Source organism: Oryza glaberrima, chromosome 6, assembly GCF_000147395.1.
Source record: "Oryza glaberrima chromosome 6, OglaRS2, whole genome shotgun sequence".
NCBI lineage: Eukaryota > Viridiplantae > Streptophyta > Magnoliopsida > Poales > Poaceae > Oryza > Oryza glaberrima.
In genome coordinates this window covers 27,799,620-27,821,995 of record NC_068331.1, presented here as the reverse complement: position 1 = coordinate 27,821,995, position 22,376 = coordinate 27,799,620, and the positions used below count along the sequence as shown (strand labels likewise).

Below are 22,376 nucleotides of genomic sequence, written 5' to 3'. Positions count from 1 at the left end.
ATCTCTGTTCAGATTCGCTGTAATATAATATGTCACATCCGGATCTAGATTTATCTTTTTTTGACGAAGAGATCCTCACATGTAAGCATAATAAATGTGTGACCTACGTAGCAACCACTTAAAATCAGAAAACAATAGTGCAGAGGATGTGTTTTCTTGCCAGTACTGAATCAACATAACCCCTACTATGATAACAACAAAAAAAAAATACTCCATCCATATTTTAATGTATGACGCCATTGACTTTTTAACCAACGTTTGACCATTCGTCTTATTCAATTTTTTTATACAAATATAAAAATATTTATGTCATGCTTAAAGAATATTTGATGATAAATGAAGTCACAATAAAATAAATGATAATTACATAAACTTTTTAAATAAGACAAAATATTAAATATTTATAAAAAAATTAACGGCGTCATATATTAAATCACACAGGAAGGCACGAAGGAAGGGAGTAAACAACAGCTGACACGAGCACTTCAATTATTTCCCTACACATCTCAACTTGGAGACCGCGACGCCTATGCACGCGTGGCAATCAGCAGCGGTGGCTGCGACGGTCAGCGGCGGCGAGCTTCCGCTCCGGCAAGGCAGGCACTGACCGAACCGGGCTAATCCGCAAAAATCACCATCCAAACACGCAACTTAATTGGGACTAATAAAATGAAAAACTAAATGACAGCTGCTATTACTCCTCCTACCAGTGGTAAATTCCGGTGCTTTAGCAGCAAAAGTGTAGTAAACCCTGTCTCTCCACCTTTCCACCTCACTCCTCTCCCACCATCATTCACAGCCGTGCTTCGCTCTCCTCGCTGCTCCTCCAAACCCAAGAAATTTCTCCTGCTTTTTGTTTCCTGCACACCGGCTAGATCTCGCCAAGAACTCGGTAATCCCAAGCCCTGGGTGAGTGAGATCCAGCTTCGCAAGAAGGTGATAAGAGTGATTCTGCTCTTGCTACGCTTGTCAGTTAAAGGCCCTTTTTTTTGGGGGGGTTTTGGGTGGTTTCTGCTTGATGCGGAGATGGGAAAGGAGGGATTTTTAGGGCCTCTCTCCTGTGATCCTTGCCTGAGTTGGTGTGATTATGGGTGTTGTGGGTTTGTGTTCTTGCGAGGATTTGTGATTTGGGAGTGTTGCTAATATTGTGGAGTTGGGGGTTTTTGGTGAGGCAGGAAGGGAAAGGAACAGTTTTTGTTCTGTTCTTGAAATTATTAGCTGTCTTTTTCTTCTGTTAATGTTTCTTTCAAGTAGTTTTAGCCCTTTGCTTGCGCGGAAGCACGGGAATTTACTGATTTTTCAGTGAATGCTTGGAATCTTTAAGTGGTATTGAGAGGTTTCTTGCTATATAAATTACAGGTAAACAGGAAAAATGTGAGATGTTGGGTTTTCTTTCTGTTCGGATTGGATAGCTCGAACTAGTTCGGTTGGTGGTAATTGGTGAGGTTTTAGGGGTTTAAGGGGGTTGCTTTCTCATGTGCAAAGGGGAATGTGGGATAATCATCTGAAACACGCAGGCAGCGTGTATACCTTAAAAAAGGCAAGTTACACATGTTTTATGAGGTCATATAGACCAGCAAGAAATAAAGCAAAGTTGTTTGTTATGTGCTACATAGTATAAATCTATAGGCTAAAGATTTCGTCTCTGAAGATCTGCAACTCTTCTTGCAGAGTTTTCTGTGCAATGATCAAACCCTAGATCAATCCTTTGCTGTGCAATGAGTCAATGGTTACTGACAGTTTTAGGCATAGATTTTCTTCCTTTTCACCTAAGGTATAAGGTCTGGTCTTGAAAACAAAGGAGTTGCATCTTATTCATCTATGAGTCACCACAACTTCTGTAAAAGAACCTTGTTCCATTATCGAGCATATGCCCATAACTATCATAGAAAGAAACACGAGAATTTTAGACAAATGCTGAGCTGACATCATTTTTAGGATTAAAGCTGTTTCACAATCTATACATTTCCCTTATCATTCGGTCCAGATTATCAACCAGAATATGAAAAATGCTGATTGAAATCATTAAGCTGCAATTCTCATTCCCCTTTTTTTTTTCAGGTTTTGGGTGTTCTTGGGCAGTTCTGCCAGGAGAGTGACACTGGATGATTGCATAAATGAAGCTTGCTGAATGTAGATTGTGAAGTCCTTCCGTTCCTGCGTACGGCCATATACACTTGTATCATGGCACCGCGCAACAGGTCTTCAGCTAGAAGACCTCTCTGGATTGTCATCTTGATTGCTTTTGTCTGTGCAGTAGGCATTGGAGCCTATCTTTATACACCCCAGCATTACACGCCTTGTTACTTGGTGTCATCAAATTCCTGTAGTTCTCGGCCTCCTCCAGAACCTGCTAGGGTTTACACTGATGATGAGATTGCTGCTCGTGTTGTCATAAGAGATATCATTTTGGCACAGCCAGTTCAGTCAAAGAATCCAAAAATTGCTTTCATGTTCTTGACACCCAGTTCATTGCCTTTCGAGAAGCTTTGGGAAAAGTTCTTCATGGTATGATATTTATGCTATTGTAATAAAGAAAACATATCTTAATTGCACTATTTTACTCATTGATGATTAATCTTGCATTATGTAATAATTATAAGGAGCACTAATTTTCTTATCAGGAATGCATGTTATTGATTTTTGTTCACATTTTATTTTCTGGAAGAGCTTCATGCCAATCTCATGAAAGTTATAGGATATGCTCACTTGCTGAGGTGCACGTGGATGGTACTGAATCCAGATACTTGGGTGTACTTTCAGGGGCATGAAGACAGATATACCATATATGTACATGCATCAAGAGAAAGGCCCGTTCACGCTAGTCCAATATTTAATGGCAGAGATATTCGAAGTGAAAAGGTAATTTACAACAATATGTTTTCTCAGTTTCTCTAGTACATTTTGCCCCCCAAAATAGCTGGTGTCTTGCCCAATAGCTGATAGGTACAGAATCATAGTCAGATCCAGGGTTAAACATTCCTGTTGAATATTTTTCCCAGACAACGGCAGCGATTTCTGTTCCAGTTTGAAACCAAATTCAATTGTAATTTCCATTTACATTCTACAAAAATCTTCATAAAACAACATATAATAGCAAGTAGGTTTTAAACAGTACCAAAAGAGCATATGCCCTAAGGAGCACTAAGCTCCCGTTATCCACTGGAAAAACTGGTTCCCAACAGTAACAACAGAGACTTCTCTTGTAGGTAGTCTGGGGCACAATTTCAATGATTGATGCAGAGAGGAGGCTTTTGGCTAATGCACTGCAAGATCCTGATAACCAGCATTTTGTCTTGCTCTCTGAGAGGTTAATCATTTTCTTTTGTTCTTATCCTTAATCATATCTTAGATCCATACCCTAATACTTCGTTCTCATTACAGCTGTGTACCACTTCATAACTTTGATTATGTATATAGCTATCTTATGGAAACAAATATCAGCTTTGTTGACTGGTAAGTGGACGCCCTTAAACCCTGAATGTTATATTACATGTGTAGACACACTTAAAGTTGAACAGATGTTTGATTCAGTATCTCCAGTGCCCCTTTCATTCATACAAACATTATAGTTTCTCCTCTGACACGCCAACTTCTTTTTCTTCAGTTTTGACGATCCTGGTCCACATGGAGCAGGCAGATATTCTGACCATATGCTACCTGAAATTGTTAAGAGAGATTGGAGAAAAGGTGCACAGGTATACTTTTATATGCTTAATTTTTCTAGAAAGAATTGCAAACAGTTGCTTTGCCTTTTCATTTTCTTCCCTTTTACAAATGTTTAGAGCAGGCGCCATGAAACTTCAATAATCCTCGGTATTATACTTTAAAGAATTGCTATATTGTCATACAGTCTAACCTCTCACATTCTGATATGTTTCCTCTTGCAGTGGTTCACAGTGAAACGTCAGCATGCAGTTCTTATTCTTTCCGACTTCCTTTACTATGCAAAGTTCAAGCGGTACTGTAAGGTAAAAGAGCATTCAAATGGGTAAACTGAATTTAAAGGTGTTAGGTATTAGGCGTACTTTTCTTTCTTGAGAATTAGCCTGCATACGACCATAGGTAGAAGTGTAAGCCATTAGACAATATTATTACATACATCATCGTATTGGTTTAGTACTAGCACAGTGGATCCATTATGGAAATCTCCATGCTATTTCATTGCAGTTGTAACTTGTACTAGGCTACTTGCTCTGTCCTTGTGATTTTTCCTCAGTGAATGCACATAGAAAGCCCCACTTTGTATTTTCTGCACACCATGCAGCATTGTATGGTCTAGCACTGGTAAACCATAACGAGTGCAAATCCCCTTACTGCATTTGTTACACAGTAGTTTTGAGTTTTGACTTGTAATACTATTGTTTTTAATCAATTCCGATGACCAATGAAATGCTTTGGTTCATTTCTCTACATCTTTATGACCACTGAATTGCTGTTTCCTGAATTTTAGTTCATTGCTGATCTTGTGATTGCACTTTTGCAGCCAGGAAACGAATGGCATAACTGCTATTCTGATGAACACTATTTGCCAACCCTCTTTAATGTAAGCACTCTCAAAAACTCTCAAATGATGTTTTTCAGTTGTGTTTATTTCCCAGTGATTTCAGGCCGTTACTGTACCTGCAGATGGTTGATCCAACTGGAATTGCAAATTGGTCAGTGACACATGTTGATTGGTCTGAAGGAAAATGGCATCCTAAAGCTTACAGGGCTGTTGACACAAGCTTTGAACTGCTTAAGAATATTTCGGTGAGCTCTGATATACTTGTACATGGAAAAGAGGGGGAAACATACCTTAATGGCCAATTTCCGCAAAAATATGCATTCTTGGGATTTGTCTAATTAATAATGAATTTTTTGCAGTCCATTGATGAGAGTATTCATGTTACAAGCAATGCAAAGGTAGAGTTATTTGATCTTTTCCTCTCCTTGCTTTCTAGTACTCCTACAATCTTCAAGTTAGTTCTGTGAGACTGAACAAGTTCTCCCTTTCTTTACTGCATGCATATTTGACATGTTCCTACTTAGATTTGACTTGAAATTCTAATGTGACTGACTGGCTGAATAAATTTCTTGAATCAACACTGTTTCTACAAATCAATTTATTTTTTTTTCACATTTTCACAATTCTTTTGAGGAGGATTTTGATCAATTTTATGATCTTGCAGCATCAAGTGATGAGAAGACCGTGCCTATGGAATGGCATGAAGAGGCCTTGCTACCTATTTGCACGGAAGTTCTATCCTGAGGCACTTGACAATCTGATGAACATTTTCTCAAACTTCACTATCATCTAAGGGAAGGATGAATCAAAGCCCAATTTGCATGTAACACTACAATATAGGCGATGTTGCTTCATTGGCATGGAAAATCAGAAACCCAGAGAGACTTGCTGAATTGTATTTTTGTGATCTCTCTTGGAACATCAAATGATTTTCCTTTTTCGCGAAGATGTTGCATGCTTTGCAGTTGAAAGAGCAGTCAGATTTGTTCCTCACTGCGCTGTTCTGAGCAAATGTTGTGTTGTTCATAATGAACTGAGTAGTAGTCATCCATCTGCATATTCATGGGTGCAGCTACTGTCGCTACCTGATCAGTTTGCCTGTAACGCTGCAGTCTTGGCATTTGGCAATGTTGTAGTGTTTCATTGCTGAGAGATGAAAAAACCAGAGAGATTTGCCAAATTTTTCTTGTAAGCTCTCTTGGAACATCAAATGGTTTTCTTTTGCGAACTGTAATGATGATGTTTGAGCAAAATGATTTTGATCAACAACTTCCCTATATGAAGAATATTCAGTTTGAAGAGTAAAATTGTTTTTGTTCAGCAGGAAATCGATCTTATCTTCCTTATTACGTAGGCATCATAATATATATGAAGGGGCAATAGAGTAAATTGCACTTTACACTAGATAGAATGTAGCTTGTTTAACGTATACTTTCACTTTACACCAGGTTATATCAAAAACAAGTTTTACTTTGCAGTAGGTTGTATCATATAATTAAAGAGAAATCTTGTAAAACATAAGTAAAATGTACGAAATCTTCTTGAATTTAGACTATGTTTCACGACGTTTCTTCCAGATATTATGAAATTTTTATAGGGTTCTTGATGTATCCTGATGTTAAGTGGAACTTATTTTATGATAACTTGTCTTGGTGTAAAGTGAAAATATATGCTAAATTTGGTGAAATAAAAAGAAACGTATACCCGGTGTAAAGTGCAATATACTCTATGAATTTTTACCGTTTTCTTTTGGAGCGAAACTATATGAATTTTACTAAGCAACAAGCACCCAACAAAAAGAAAGATGCACTTGGAGAAATACATAAGCCTAATGAATTTAGATCTTAGTCTAATTTGGACCCATCAATAGCCCATGCGTGGGAAGAACCAGGCCCATAGTTGATGGTTTTTCTTCTATTTTCTAGCAGATCTGAAGGATTTATCTTTTATTTTCTAGCAGATCTGGAGGATTTATCTTTTTTACTTTCTAGAAGACCTGAAGGATTTATCTTTTATTTCTAGCATATCTGGAGGATTTTTCTTTTATTTCCTAGCAGATATGGAGGATACACTATAAATGGCACCACTATAATAGACATTGATATCTCCATGCCTAAATGCATTATCCCTTAGTACCAATAAAATAATAAAAATATGAATTAATTAATGTGCTAGCTAGCCTATCCAAACCTCTCTCTATATATACACACACTATATAACAAATACCATTTCACAATCACAGTGACTACATACATACAAATACCATTGCAGTCATGGCGCTCATGAATTAACAATAGCATGATGGTTCTTTGCTTGGCAGTTCTTGTGCTTATGTCTGCCACTTCCATATCTTGCCATGCACCAACAGCAAGGAATAGTGATGGTACACCTTATTTCCCTTATCCCCTCTCAATCGATGTGTTCTTTTACAAAGATAGTATATAACTTCTATTCTTTCTTAGACTCTGTACCAACTCAAAAAATACTTGTAACCCGTAAATAATATAAATTGAAATTGGTGGATGAAATTATGCACCCTTAACTCTATCATCACACACGTGTGTTTTTGCAGTGTTGTTAATTTGCATATGTCTACTATTATAAAAATTAAAGATGTTTTTACCGGTATTTTGGTATGTCATCCATGTTTGAGTCGGTTTTTAAGTTTATTCGTTTTTAGAAATACAAATCCGTATTTGAGTTAAATTTTAAGTTCGTTTGCTTTTGGAAATACAAAATGAGTTGTATAAGCAATCTCTTAAAAAAAAAACTCGCATGCTAACTTGAGATAAAAGTCGGACTCCTAACTACATCTCATGATTTTCTAAAATAAAATATTCAAGCGAACTTCCATGGTGAATTTCACCCTAGCTAAACCGTATAACAATTACAAGATTAAAATAATCTTCACCCGTTGCAACGTACATGTATTTTTTTCTAGTGCATAGAAAATATTTGTATGTCTTAATAACATTTTTGTGTTTCTCTTAAATAAAATCTTTACGAGACTAATGTGCTTCATTATGTGCAGGAACTATTTGCATCTATTATCCAGCTTGCACGATCGAGGGATGCGTGATAGTGTGTGGAAAAGTTGTTGGCGCGAATACAGGCCATTGCGACAATTATGGAAATTGTTGTTGCCCGAATTTGACAAAATGATGGATACAACAAATCCAAAATAATGTGAAAGTTGTCTCATGCAGTGGTGAAAAAAACTAATATGTATCCCCTCATGGTCTAAATCAAGTTATTATTTGATCTTGGTCATGCACCATGTGCAAATGATGAAGTTATTTTGATGCTTTTTCTTTCCCGAATTTGTAAAATAGGATAATTGAAAATAAATCAGTTTACCCCTTGAGCGTTGATGTTCTAGGCGTCGTAGAACATTTTCAATTACCTTATTTTTTGACGGTTGATAGACCATTCAATTTTTTCGGGGGATGATGGATGAAGAGTTCAATTGTGATATCCATTCACCTTTGGTCAAAGTAAAACTTTTATCTACTCATAGTCATATGAATAAATAGGGCCCCTAATTTTCCTAGTTTTTAAGAGCAGGTTCAGTCGCTACTTCTCACTTCCTTATCAAGGTCCATGGAAACTATATGGTATGCATGTACAAGTAGCTAGACATAGTATGTATTTTCATTTTTGAGAGAATGTCTCGTCGTATTTTTATATCACTTAAATAGTAATATTTTAATAAAATGAAAAAAATATGTTATATACCACCCTACAAAATGCAAGTTAGAATTCCATTTGATTTCTACGAGTTGTAAAAAACAAACTACATAGTAAAACGTACTTTTACGGTCATATTTGTTTTTCTTCTAGAATTTATAAAAGTTAAATTTGGTCATGAATATTTGTGGAATGATACATCACATATTAATCAACATTATTAATTCTTTTAGACTTTTTTCCATAACTGTTTAGAACATTGATCTCTTAACAATATTACACTTTCTGATCTATTGCGAAGATGTTGCAAGCTTTGCAGTTGAAAGAGCAGTCAGATTTGTTCCTCACTGCGCTGTTCTGAGCAAATATGGCAATGTTGTAGTGTTCCATTGCTGAGGAAGATGAAAAAACCAGAGAGATTTGCCAAATTATTCTTGTATAAGCTCTCTTGGAACGTAAAATGGTTTTCTTTTGCGAACTGTAATGATGTTGTTTGAGCAAAAATGATTTCGATCAACAACTTCCCTATATGAAGAATATTCAGTTTGAAGAGTAAATTTGTTTATGTTCAATGCAACAGGATAAAAGAAATATTGTCTTTCTACCAAGAAGAACGTGTTTTTTTTTTTTTGTATTTGCATGCAACGCTACACAGGCGCCTATAAATTTATACAGTCTTGGAACAGCTAGCAAATAATGATCCATCTTCCTTTCTACAACGAACTGAAGATGTTGCAGTCGAAAGATCTGTTCCCCGATATGCTACAGTACATGTGTCTAACTCTACTGTACCGCAGGCCCAGAAAAGGCAACAAGGGTCAGGAGTCACGACACGGCACAGGCCCAATTAAAAGATCAGAGTACGGCGTCACACTCACACAGACAAGCAATTAATTATTAATTTCGCTAAAAAAATACTTTATCCGTTTCAGGTTATAAGATGTTATATTTCAAGTTTGACAAAGTTTATAGAAAAAAAATAATATTTTCGAACCAAGATAAATTTATTATAAAAATATATTTAATTTTTAATTTAATAAAACTAATTTGGTAACGTAAATATTACTATATTTGTCTATAAACTTAGTTAAACTTGAAGCAATTTGACTTTGACCAAAGTCAAAACATTTTATATAACTTAAAACGGAGGGAGTAGCAAGCAATTAACGAAAATGCTCCCGGCCGAGCACCTGATCTGAGCCCAAAAATTGGGTGCCCGCGCCTCCAACGCCCTAGGCCGTTCAATGCCAGAGGTCTCCACGGGAATTGTAATTTTGTTGTGTGGAGAGAGAGAGAGAGAGGAGATGAGAGGGCTTTCTGGTGACTGCGAGGGCAACGACGGAGATGGAGAGGGGGTGAGGCCGCCGGTCGTGTAGTCATCTCATTGGTCTGTTATGGCGCCATACTTCCGGCATTCGAGAAATCAGTCCAAGGCATCTGACGCCATAGTGCGAGTGACATGTTTTGCGTAGCTTTGAATTGGGGCGAGATGATAACAAGACGGATACGCGACCCCACAGTGCAAGCGCGTGGACTCACGACGGGTGAAAAAAATTCGTCTCCTTGTGTGGGGACGAGATGCTATGCAGGGACGCGCAGAAACTCGCCACGTAGACATTCATCTGAGCTGGTTGTACGAGGAAACTCGCCACACTTTAGGTGTGTTTAGTTCACGTCAAAATTGAAAGTTTGGTTGAAATTGGAACAATGTGACGGAAAAGTTAGAAGTTTGTGTGTAGAAAAGTTTTGATGTGATGGAAAAGTTTAAAGTTTAAAGAAAAAGTTTGAAACTAAACAAGGCCAAACGCACTACGAAAGACCCCATTTTCAAGTGGGCTGGAGACATTCACGGCGTAGCTTGTATTGCTACAGGCCTTAGGGGCGGCAGGCCGGCAGCTACGTCTGCTACAACCGGTGGCTGAGGCAAGTGAGTGCAATTAATGGATATTTCAATTGCCAAGGATTCAAGAGTTGGGACCAGAAATTGGGCATGCTTTGCACAAAAGTGTTTCACATAAGCAGTCACCATGTTGCAAATGAGAACGATGTTTCAGGTCAAAAAATAATGTTTTCAGCTGCATATAACAGTGTTTCAGGTCATGGAGAAAAATGTTTCATCTCATAGAAAGGACATGTAGCCTAGTGGTTATAGTGACCTGAGTAGTACCGTAAGGTCCTGAGTTCAAATCTCCTATGGAGCGAATTCCGTATATATCCAGTTGGATATAGAGGCTGGTAAAAATATACCCTTCTCTAAAAAAAAAATGTTGCACACCACAGACAAAAAAAAAAGTTTCAACCCATCAGAGATTATGAATTCATGTTTCACTTAATCATTGCCTAATTGTTTCACCACAATCTAACAGCAACATAATAGCACATAAAAACAGGAATCTTCAGAAATGTTTCACCTGAATATGTTGTAGTGTTTCAGTAAACATTGTTTCATTTGCCATCTCAAGCTTGTTTCATGCACAAGCACAACAATGTTTCAGCATGTCAGAAACATGTACTTGGTCGGAGGAGGCTCAAACTTCTGCAACTACAACTACAACGCCAGAAACCAAGTTTTGGCTCACCGATTTGGCAATGGCAAAAAGATGTTGCAGCAACCGATTTGGCAATGGCAAAAAGATGTTGCAGCGGTCGGCCGGCAATTTCGCTCAAAAATAAAGGCAAGCAATTATAGTACTCCTACAGCTTTTGCTTTAGATCACCAGTACTATGTGGTTGTGTGCCTGTGTGGGTTACTAACAAGTAAAGCCATGTTTTACCCATGTCATATCTAACGTTTGGACACATGCATAGAGTATTGAACATAAATAAAAAATAGCTAATTATACAGTTTACGTGTAAATTGCGAGATGGATTTTAAGCCTAATTAGTCCATGATTTGACAATGTTGTGCTACGGTAAATATTTACTAATGGTGAATTAATTAGGCTCAATAAATTCGTCTCGCAGTTTGCAGGCGGAATCTGTAATTTGTTTTGTTATTAGTCTATGTTTAATACTTCAAATGTGTGTCCGTATATCTAATGTGACACGTTAAAACTTTGCACCCTGGATCTAAACACCCCCTATGTTTTGTAGTAGAGATTAATATTATCTCTAATTTCATACATATCATATAGTAATCGTAAATTAAGAGTAATATGTATTATAGGTTATCTTTAATACATAATTTTTAATAACTCTAACGCTCTCACATTGTTATTCAAGTTTGTATAAGGGGTTGTCCCTTATACGAGGGGTGACACTTTCTCTCTCTTCACTTTTCTCTTTTCGGGTATCCACAATGTTGGAAAAAAGGTAGCATTAAGCATTTAATGCTACTAAGTTTTGCACCTTTGCCATTGTGGAGATGCACCATAAGAATCACCAAGCTAAAATGCACCATAAGCTTAAGGTGTGACCACAAGACAATAAAATATAGGATTTGCTATTCATACTAATAAAATACAATATTCCATTGAATTGTTTATTTGTATTCATTTGGCTGCCATGCGGGACCTTTTGCCATTTTCTTTCTTTTGGTGGGACCCATCGGGGCCCACCTTATTTTCTTACCTAGTCCTAAGCATTGTACATATGGCTATAGCTGTGGCTCTTTCTAGTGGACCCCACTCCTATTGCTCATGGTGGCACAAACATTGGCCTTGCCCTTCCACCTCACTATTTAATTCTACGTGGCATCTTAGGGTTTGTGTTTAATTAGATGTACATTGTACTTGCTATTATTGAATACTCCCTCGTTGTCTATGTTGGTATTTTCTGGGATGGAGGTATTACTGTGTCGACCTGCTACTCGTACTAGAGTAGTACTCCCTTCTTTCACAAAAGTTAGATCTATTATTTTTGTTACCAAGATCAAGAAGAATTTTACTCATTTTACATGTAATAAAGATAAGGGAATATATGCACGCTGCAACCAATGCGTATTAAGATGGCTCATTGGATTCTAATCAAATATTTAATTTAACTAACTACAGATAGAAACAATAAAACTACAAATAGAGACAATTTATTTGAAAAAACTAAAATGTGAAAGAGGTCTAACTCCCGTGGATGGAGTATACTGGTTGTATACGGTTTTTTTTCTCCTTCCCTCGCGTCTCTACTCTCTAGCTAGCTGGACAGGAAAAATGGTTGTTGAGCAGTTACTGTTTGCTTTCATGTTGCATCTTTGCATACGCTGTAAGTGTGTATGAAGAAATCGAGGACACGAATGAACTCGTGTAGAATAACACACTTAATTATTAATTGGTGGCCGGCAATCGATCGAGAAAATGAACTCGATCGGAAAAGAACTTTAATTGGTGCCGGTAACTACGGCTTTTCTTAATTTCCATTAATGTAAAAGTTCTAAAAGAAATCCATTGTTAGAAGTTCTTAGGAAAAAATCCATTGTAAACTATTCGACTCCTCAAGAACGCATGCAACAGCACGTCGATCAAGCCATAAGCGCATGTACGAGAAGATCGTGTTCACACTAATATTGTGGAGATTATGGGTACCCCATTCCCACACGGCATGGTTATCCGACTAATTATAGGGGATAACTTATATCTATAGAATATGTATGGATCATGACTTGGGTATTACGTTTCCTTGTATATTATAGAACGGCCTAAAGTCTTGGTTTGATAATATTTTAAAGTAGATTTAGGAAACTGGTACCGTACTGATTAAGGTTTCTATCTTGTAATCCTGCCCCCCGTTATATATATATATATATATATATATATATATATATATATATATATATATATATATATATATATATATATATATATATATATATATATATATATATATATATATATATATAAGGTGGGCAGGAGGCCCTCTAGGAGGCATATGAGACAACTAGATCGTCACATCTATACTACACCCGGCGGATTCAAATCCCCAAACAGGAGTAGGGTATTACCTCTCATCGAGAGAGCCTGAACCTGTCTAAATCCTTGTCTCTGTAACCATCCACTTTTAGGTCTCGTGCGCTACCCCTTTTATTATTGCCGAATTCATGTTTCGACAGTTGGCGCGCCAGGTAGGGGTGCGTCGAGTTTCCCGTCAACAAATGCAATGGAACCAGTTTTCGATATCACCGGGTTTGTTGTTTCAATCTATTATTGTTTTTAGATTGATTTTTAATTCCAGAATAACTTCCTGGTATTTTTCTTGTGTTCATGGGTCGGTCGGCTGAGATGGAGGCAAAGTTTTCTGCCATGTCCTCACGCGACGAAACTTTTCTCGTGCTTGCGTGAGCCTAAACGCCAACCGAGCCGACGGCATGTGGTGCCTATTGATGGACACTGCCGAGCCTACCAGAAGAAAACACATGCTGACTTGAAGCACATCAACCAACAGGGAGAAGCTTTATATACGCTCATGGCAAAAGCAGTGATCAATCTTCTTCACGTATGCACATACAGCTGTTATATATATTTATATATATGTATATGCTCTCGTCTAATCTGTTGGTCTTCTTTTAAATGCATGAACTTGTGGCGGCGAGTCGATGTCGCGCGATTTCACCCAAGTTTTGATCGTCATGCACATGGTCGCCCAAGTTCTACGGAGTTCCTGGTTGCTTGTGGGCATTAAACTCCGACATCACCAGGATTTTTCCCTTCCAACTTATTGATATTCATTAGATTGATCTCTAAATATCAGATTAATCTTTTGCTATTTTTTGTTGTTGTTACTTGCATATAATTGCGCGGCCCTACTAGAGCGATTGATGCCGGTCATGGACTCGAGGTGTCTCGCTATGCGGTCAATCGGCCACGAGTCTACTCCGTCGGCTTGTCTTCGCCACCGCCGTTGCTGATGGCAACAACGTCTTCACCAACCGGCCTGCCTTCGCCGCCGCCAACTGGTGTCTCCACCTACACGGCTGGCATATTATGCCGCCGTTGTTGGGCGTCTACTAATTCACCGCCGGCCTGCCTCTAGCGCCGCCGACTGGTGTTTCCGCCTACACGGCTGGCCTATTATGCCGCCGTTGTTGGGCGTCTACTACTTCACTGCCAGCCTGCCTCCGTCGCCACCGACTGGTGTCCTCGCCTATACGGTTGGTTGGTCACACCACCGTTCATGGGCGTCCACATCTTCACCGACCGGCTGGCCGTCGCCGCCGCCGACTGGTGTTTCCGCCTGCACGGCTGGCCTATTATGCCGCTGTTGATGGGCGTCTACGACTTCACCGCCGGCCCGCCTCTATCGCCACCGACTGGTGTTCTTGCCTATACGGTTGGTTGGTCACCCCACCATTGATGGGCGTCCTCATCTTCACCGCTAGGCGCCACAGTTGACTCGTTGGCTAGTGTTTTTGCCGCCATTGATAGACGACCTCGTTTCCACTTCGGCCACCTCTACCGTCATCAAGGGGAATATTGCAAAGCTAAGTCATCATTTATTCTTTATATGATATTTTGCTCTTCCTCTGCCTCACTACATCAACTGGTTCGCCGTTGACTAGTGAGTCGGGGGCTACAGATGTTATATCATATTTTTTAACAATTTTCATAATATTTATCTTGATTTCTTGCGACAAAATCTAAGTACAAAAGTGCCTATCGAGTTATGGAGTTCTATCTTCCTATGCTTTCCGTTTGGCTTGTCGATGGATAGTTGCCTTCGGGCCGATTCCTAGCACCCAGGGGTTCGTTGGATGGACCGAGTAACGCAAGGTGCTAAGTATTACTTGGAAAAAGTCAAAAGCATATAGATAAGATAATTTATTTTCTGCTCTTAACAATTGCAAAAGTACCTGAGTAGTAAATTCTGATCCGTGAAACTTTGTTCCATTAATGACGAACTCATGTCACTCATATGCATGTCTGGGAAGTGCCTAGGCCGACTCCCGGTGCTTGTTGGCTATGATTAGTCAGGCATAGTGTTTAAACGTAAGGAGTCATCTGTTCGGGGAAATCAAGATTGACAAGAGGAGAAATACATATTTATAAATATTTTAAAATACTTGAATTTTCCTCGAGTATTATATTTACATCAGATACTACTCATCCTATATGTTTGTTCTGCAGGATCCAGATCCAGATATGCATAAAAGGGATTCATGGCTTTAAGCTTATCTCCTACGCTTCAGGAATGGATCAGTCAGAACATCACCACCGGCTTGCCTTCGCCGCCACCGACTGGTGTCTTCGCCTGCACGGCTGGCCTATTATGCCGCCGTTGTTGGGCGTCTACATCTTCACCGACCGGCTTGCCTTCGCCGCCGCCGACTGGTGTCTTCGCCTGCACGGCTGGCCTATTATGCCGCCGCCGTTGTTGGGCGTCTACGTCTTCACCGACCAGCTTGCCTTCGCCGCCGCCGACTGGTGTCTTCGCCTACACGGCTGGCCTATTATGCTACCGTTGTTGGGCGTCTACGTCTTCACCGCCGGCTTGCCTTCGCCGCCGCCAATTGGAATCTTCGCCTGCACGGCTGGCCTATTATGCCGTCGTTGTTGGACGTCTACATCTTCACCGCCGGCTTGCCTTCGCCGCCGCTGACTGGTGTCTCCGCCTTTACGACTGGCCTATTATGCAGCCGTTGTTGGGTGTCTACGTCTTCACCGACTGGCCGCCTCTTCCGTCGTCGACTGGTGTTTTCGCCTATACGGTTGGTTGGTCACACCACCGTTGTTGGGCGTCTACGTCTTCACCGCCGGCTCGCCTTCGCCGCCGCCGACTGGTGTCTCCGCCTGCACGGCTGGTTTATTATGCCGCCGTTGTAGGACATCTACATCTTCACCGACCGGCCGCCTCGTATGACGCCAACTGGTGCTATCGTCTTCACGGCTGGCCACGTCGCCGCCACCGCAAATAGGCGTCATCACCTTTAACGCAAGCTGTCTACGTCTGCTGCCGACTAGTTTCTTCACTTCCATGGCTACATGATTCTGCCAGTGTTGATTGGCCTTATCGTCTTCACCGCCGGTCATCTCGTCTGCTGTTGACTAGTGCCCTCGCCTATACGACTGGTTTATACTGCTACCACTACTGATGGACATCATCGTTTTCATTGATGGCCGCCTTGTCTGACGCCGACTGGCTTATTCACCTCCACGGCTGCGCGTCTTCGTCATCATTGATTGGCGCCATCGTTATCGCCGGTTTGCCTTCGGCGCCTGCCCATGGTGTCTTCACTTTCATGGCTGGCCTATTTTGCCGCTGTTAAAGAACGTTTTCATTTTCATCATCATTCTACTTCTTCCGTCGCCGACTGGTTATGCCGCCACCAACTGGTGTTTTTATCTTCACAACTACGCGTCTTCACTACCGGTTTGCTTCTGTTGCCGCTGACTCGTGTTCACTACATCACGGCTTTGCAACTTTGTCACCATGGAGCTTCGACATCTTGGCATGCGTCAACAAATATAATGTCGTGTTATTATACTACATCAAGTGGTTCTATAATTTTCACGATTTCTATTCGGACATCTTCAATATTTATCTTCACTCAAGCAATGAGTACTCGACGACAAGAAGCTACAGTTTTCGACTCTATGCTTAGTTGTTTCTCAACTAACCAAAGAGTCGGGGGCTACATAAATACAAGACTCTCAAAATTCGACAAGCTTTATGTCAAGATGAAGAAATCAATTAATCAGCCAACGAGTCAACTCCAGGAGTCATTATCTTCATCTTTGCTTCGGAGCAGACATTCTACTTCAGCAACTCCAATTATTTCACTGGCAATTTTGGTTTCTGGATGCTGCTTACTCTGCTGCCGTTGATGGGCAACTTCGTCATCATAGCCGGCTATCTCTATTGCCGCTAATCATCATTACCATCGTATGCATTTGTCGTCGCTGACTATTTTCTTCATCTTCATGATTGATGGATTTCGCCATTGCCATTGATGAGCATCTATGTCTTCACCATTGGCTTGCCTCTGCCGCCGCCCATGGTGTCTTCGCTTTCATGGCTGGCTTATTATGCCTCTACTGATGGGCGTCTTCGTTTTCTTCACCGGGCGCCTCATCTGTTATCGACTGATTATTTCGTCACCATGGCTACAAAACTCTGTCGCTATTGCTGGGTGCCTTCATCTTCACTGCTAGTTGATCTGACTGCTGCCGACTGGTTTCTTCGCTTCCATGCTGATTGCATCAGCTATCATCGATGGACAATTTCAACTACTCCAAAAGGATAAGCTATATGGTCAGGGGCTTACGAGCTCAAGCACAAGGATCATACATTCAAGTTGGATTTGTTCTAGATACATGCAACATGCACTCGTAGTCCTGAGATTATTTTCTATGCTCGAAGACTGGACCAATCATTATTCCCCGTAAGAGCTATCAACCGAATACTTGCGCCAGTCGGAATTCAATTTTTATATCTACTTTGGAGTATCCGATAAGGGATAATCACTCAGATCAGAAGCTATTCATATGAGCTACACTTGGTCTATATCACCCGGAAGATTTATTACTCGGGAGCATGTTACATGCGTCATCCTTTAAAGGGTGTCAAAGGCATATTTTTTTGCCTAGGCCTAATATGTCTGCAGCCCATATTTTCAGGTGTGGCCTGTCACGTTCTTTTAGGAACTTAGACACTTTTTGCTTAGGCCAAAGTGCGTGTGATCAAGTGCCCAATACCTTAAAATCCTTTTATACCACAGTTACTCAACTTTTTAGGAGTTGGTACAATGCATCTTAAAAGGTGTCAAACAGTAAAGCTTTTTATAGCTGTCCCGCTGACTTTTTTATATAGTCATGGCGCTGTTTGGGTTTGTCAAGCAATTGATTGGATACAATATCATTGCTTTTTGCCACGTAAGTGTGCATTTTTATTGACCAATATTATGGCTTAGGCTGATTATATATTTTGGTCATTTTCTAGACGGTCGGTAAATCCTTATGAGTTTATTTACTCGGATGTTACACCGAATATGATATATATTTCCGGGTGTGGTGAAAAAATGTGTCTTTAGCACATCTGTTAAAGCAGTGTGCGCATGGTGTATGCCCAATACTTCAGAAATTTCTTTATTCACAACATACAAGCTTTTTTATAGCTGTTTTGCTATGTGAATTTTCAATGATGTAGTCAACTTTAGGTTGCACGCATCATATTTTACAAAGCAGTCGGTATATCACTTGGATCATGTTATTCGGGTATTCACACTGCATATGCTATATATTGATATCAAGTCACTTGGTTGACTATAATTATCAAAAACCACTTAGTTGGTTGGATTATTTATTCCTTGACTATATGCTTGGTTTGTTCAACTAACCACATAGTCGGGGGCTAGACCTATTATGTGCATCTAGTCGATGCACCTAAGTTTATATTTAATTATTTTTCAGCCCTCCACAGTCTTCAGATTTGGTAAAAGTACTCGGGAGACCATGGCAAAGATGATTGAAGCACTCGGCTTTGAAGTAATTTGGTTCGAGAGAAGATTATCTTTTCGACTATGAAGGTCTCAGGGGCTACTGTGGAGATTATGGGTACCCCATACCCATACGGCATAGTTATCCGACTACTTATAACGGATAACTTATATCTATAGAATATGTATGGATCATGACTTGGGTATTACATTTCCTTATATATTATAGAACGGCCTAAAGTCCTGATTTGATAATATTGTAAAGTAGATTTAGGAAACCGATACCGTATTGGTTAAGGTTTCTATCTTGTAATCCTGCCCTCCCCCCCCCCCCCCCCCGTCCTATATAAGGTGGGCAGGAGGCCCTCTAGGAGGCATATGAAACAACTAGATCATCAGATCTATACTACACCCGACGGATTCAAATCCCCAAACAGGAGTAGGGTATTACCTCTCATCGAGAGGGCCTGAACCTGTCTAAATCCTTGTCTCTGCATCCATCCACTTTTAGGTCTCATGCGCTACCCCTTTTATTATTGCCGAATTCATGTTTCGACAAATATATACTCTACTACCTGCACCATAGGATTATCTAACATCCACTACTACTACTACTACAGAATGACCTATCAATGCTGTCTTTATCAGTGCCAGTTAAAATAAACCCGACACTGATAAGAGTACAGTATGCCCTCAAACTCATACACATTCTATATAACCTAACACTAATGGGATTTGTGCCGGTTTATTTAAAAACCCGACACTGATGATCGACTTATCAGCACCGGTCAAAAAGAAAGACCCGGTACTATACAAATTAATGTGACCCAATGCCTGGTTTTCCTAGAAAACCGACACTGCTAAGCCAAACATCAATGTCACATGTAAAAAAGGAATAAGTCTATTTTGCCTCCCTCAACTCGTGCTCATGGTTGAATTGTATCCCTCAACCGCAAAACCAGGTATAACATGTCCCTCAACTTTTAAAACCGTTGTATTTTTCGATTGATTAGATTAATTAATCATTCGTTTGCTTGAACTCTGCGAAGCTTCTTATCGAATTACTAGGCATGCATGATATATATAATATATTTACTTCAACTAATATACTCCCTCCGTTTCTAAATATTTGACGCTATTGACTTTTCTAAATATGTTTCACCGTTCGTCTTATTCAAAAAATTTAAGTAATTATTAATTCTTTTTTTATCATTTGATTCATTGTTACATATAGTTTTACATATTTCACAAAAGTTTTTGAATAAAGACGAACGGTTAAACATGTGCTAAAAAGTTAACGGTGTCAAATATTTAGAAACAAGGGGAGTATATTTAGCTTTCTCAAGACGATCATAGCGCATACATTACACTCGACGAGCTCGCTCAGCAAGCCTGTGAACTTGGAGCCTTTAGTCTGTGGCCCTGTTTAGTTCCCAAAAACTTTTCGCAAAAACATCACATCGAATCTTTGGACACATGTATAGAGCATTACATATAGATAAAAAGAAAAACTAATTGCACAGTTTGCATGTAAATTGCGAGAAGAATCTTTTGAGCCTAATTAGTCCATGATTAGCCATAAGTGCTACAGTAACCCACATATGCTAATGACGGCTTAATTAGGCTCAAAAGATTCGTCTCGCGGTTTCCAGGCAAGTTATAAAATTAGTTTTTTCATTCGTGTCCGAAAATACCTTCCGACATCCGGTCATGTGACACCTAAAAATTTTCATTTCACCAGCTAAAACGTCTGATGTGTTTAATTAGTTCCCTTCAAACTTCCAACTTTTCCGTCACATCAAATGTTTGGACACATGCATGGAGCATTAAATGTGGACGAAAAAAACCAATTGTACAGTTTGCATGTAAATTGCGAGACGAATCTTTTGAGCCTAATTACGCCATGATTTGATAATGTGGTGCTACAGTAAACATTTGCTAATGACGGATTAATTAGGCTTAATAGATTCGTCTCGCAGTTTACATGCGGAATCTGTAATTTGTTTTGTTATGAGTCTACGTTTAATACTTCAAATGTGTGTCCATATACTTAAAAAAATTGATATGGAACTAAACACGGCCTTAATTTGAGAGTCCGGCGACCTCGCCCACAAGCTCGATATGCTCCCTCCTGCTCATCGCCATGTGGCATGTTTAGTTCGCGAAAAGAAAATTTTTGGGTGTCACATCTAGGCTCCTTCTTGCTGGATCTGGATCTAGTAGTTCCCCAACTGTCGGACTGTCGGAGAATGATCCCCTCTAGCGGGAGGCTGTGAGCCCCCCCCCCCCCCCCCTTGTGAGTTCGGCCGGGGGCTGCGTGTGAATTCTTGAGGAGCTTAGGTGTGGATTTGGTGGATTAGAGGGGGTTAATCCCTCGATGAAAACGAGACAAAAAGGGTTTATACAGGTTCAAGCCGCTGAGAAGCGTAATGCCCTACTCCTGTGTTTATGATGATTCTTATGCTTACAAAGTCTCTTAATCTCTAATGTACAAGCTAAGGTTAGATAAGCTTTGGTTCAGGGATCCAGAGTTTGATCCTCCTTCCCACTAGGCATGGTCCTCTTTATATACTCTAAGGGGATACCACATGTGCTGCGAGTGCTACCTAGGGAGAAGGGAAAATATTCTCTATATTAATTACATGTCTTGTGCCTTAGCCCATAAGCTATCTGCACGTCGGCTGCTGCGTGGGGCCCATCAAATCATGCGGGCGCTCATGCCATTCGCCATTTAATGGATGAGGACTTCTGGGTTCCTGTTCGCACCAGGAAACGGGAACCCGAGTCAGTTCAGAGTGGTTGGACCAGCTCTGATTGGGATAAAAGGTTGTGAAGCCCCTCGTCATTATGATGGGACGGGACGGAGCACGCCGCACGCCGCCTGACACACTGACAGGGTGAGGGTACGCAGCCGCCGTCCCATCGGTCATTTGATCGGTCACGGACCGGTCACAGATTGGTCACAGACTTGTCAGATACGTAGCACGCCGCATTAAACGCGGCATGGTGCGGCTGCAAGGACCGCTTTAAATGTGGTTAGGTGGGCGTTAGGCGTGCCCACCTAACCCTGTACACGCGGGCTGATACATGGAGGGGGTTGGGGCAGCCCGACCCCAAGCTGGGAGGGGGCAGCCGCCACTGTGCCCCGGGCTCGACCCCCCTCAGGGGAGCCACGTGGAGTTGGGGCGGCCCAACCCCAAGCTATGAGAGGGCAGCCGCCGCTGCACCCCGGGCTCGACCCCCCTCGGGGGGGGAGCCATGTGGGGTTGGGGGTGGCCTGACCCCAAGCTATAAGGGGGCAGCCGCCGCTGCACCTCGGACTCGACCCCCCTCGGGGGGGAGCCACGTGGGTTTGAGGGCGGCTTCCTCCCTCTAAACGTGATACCCCTAGGCCCATATCACCGACACGGAGGGAAAAAGAAAACGGAGAGAGAGAGTTAGTGTGTGGTTACTGAGTCACTAGACTTGGAGATGGATGAAATAGGGTGGTCCAAATTGAAATGTAAAGTTAGTTGTTCTATAAATGAAAAGAATGGTTAAAGGATGACATAATATGAAAACTTTTAAGAATACATAGTACGAACTGTAATTTACTTTTTTTCTTTAGCACAATTAAAGATGAGTTGTCTATTACCCGATACTCATGTGATATACTAAGTCTTTAGCACAATTGAAGATAAGTTGTCCATTACCCGATAGTTTTGTGATATATTAAGTATTGTGTGGTCAGTGTACTTGGCTTTTACTAATAGTCCCATGATATGTTGATCATGAAGGTGCATACTTCTACTAACACGGACTGATTAATTATGGTTAGATAGA

The 22,376-nt window shown here is 40.5% G+C and overlaps 1 protein-coding gene across 2 annotated transcripts; it reads left to right on the top strand.

Moving 5' to 3' along the window:
* Positions 1-737: 737 nt before the first annotated feature.
* Positions 738-5,778, top strand: LOC127777449 (glycosyltransferase BC10-like). 2 transcript variants are annotated; one of them, XM_052304044.1, is made up of 11 exons: positions 738-909; positions 2,062-2,508; positions 2,764-2,862; positions 3,210-3,310; positions 3,385-3,456; positions 3,608-3,698; positions 3,891-3,971; positions 4,487-4,546; positions 4,630-4,752; positions 4,867-4,905; positions 5,172-5,778. In XM_052304044.1, exons 2-11 carry the CDS (start codon positions 2,185-2,187, stop codon positions 5,298-5,300), a joined length of 1,119 nt encoding a protein of 372 aa, XP_052160004.1. In that variant the 5' UTR covers positions 738-909; positions 2,062-2,184; the 3' UTR covers positions 5,301-5,778. The 2 variants fall into 2 exon arrangements, with proteins under 2 accessions (XP_052160004.1, XP_052160003.1); XM_052304043.1 differs by having other exon boundaries at positions 738-936.
* The last annotated feature ends 16,598 nt before the right edge of the window (positions 5,779-22,376 follow it).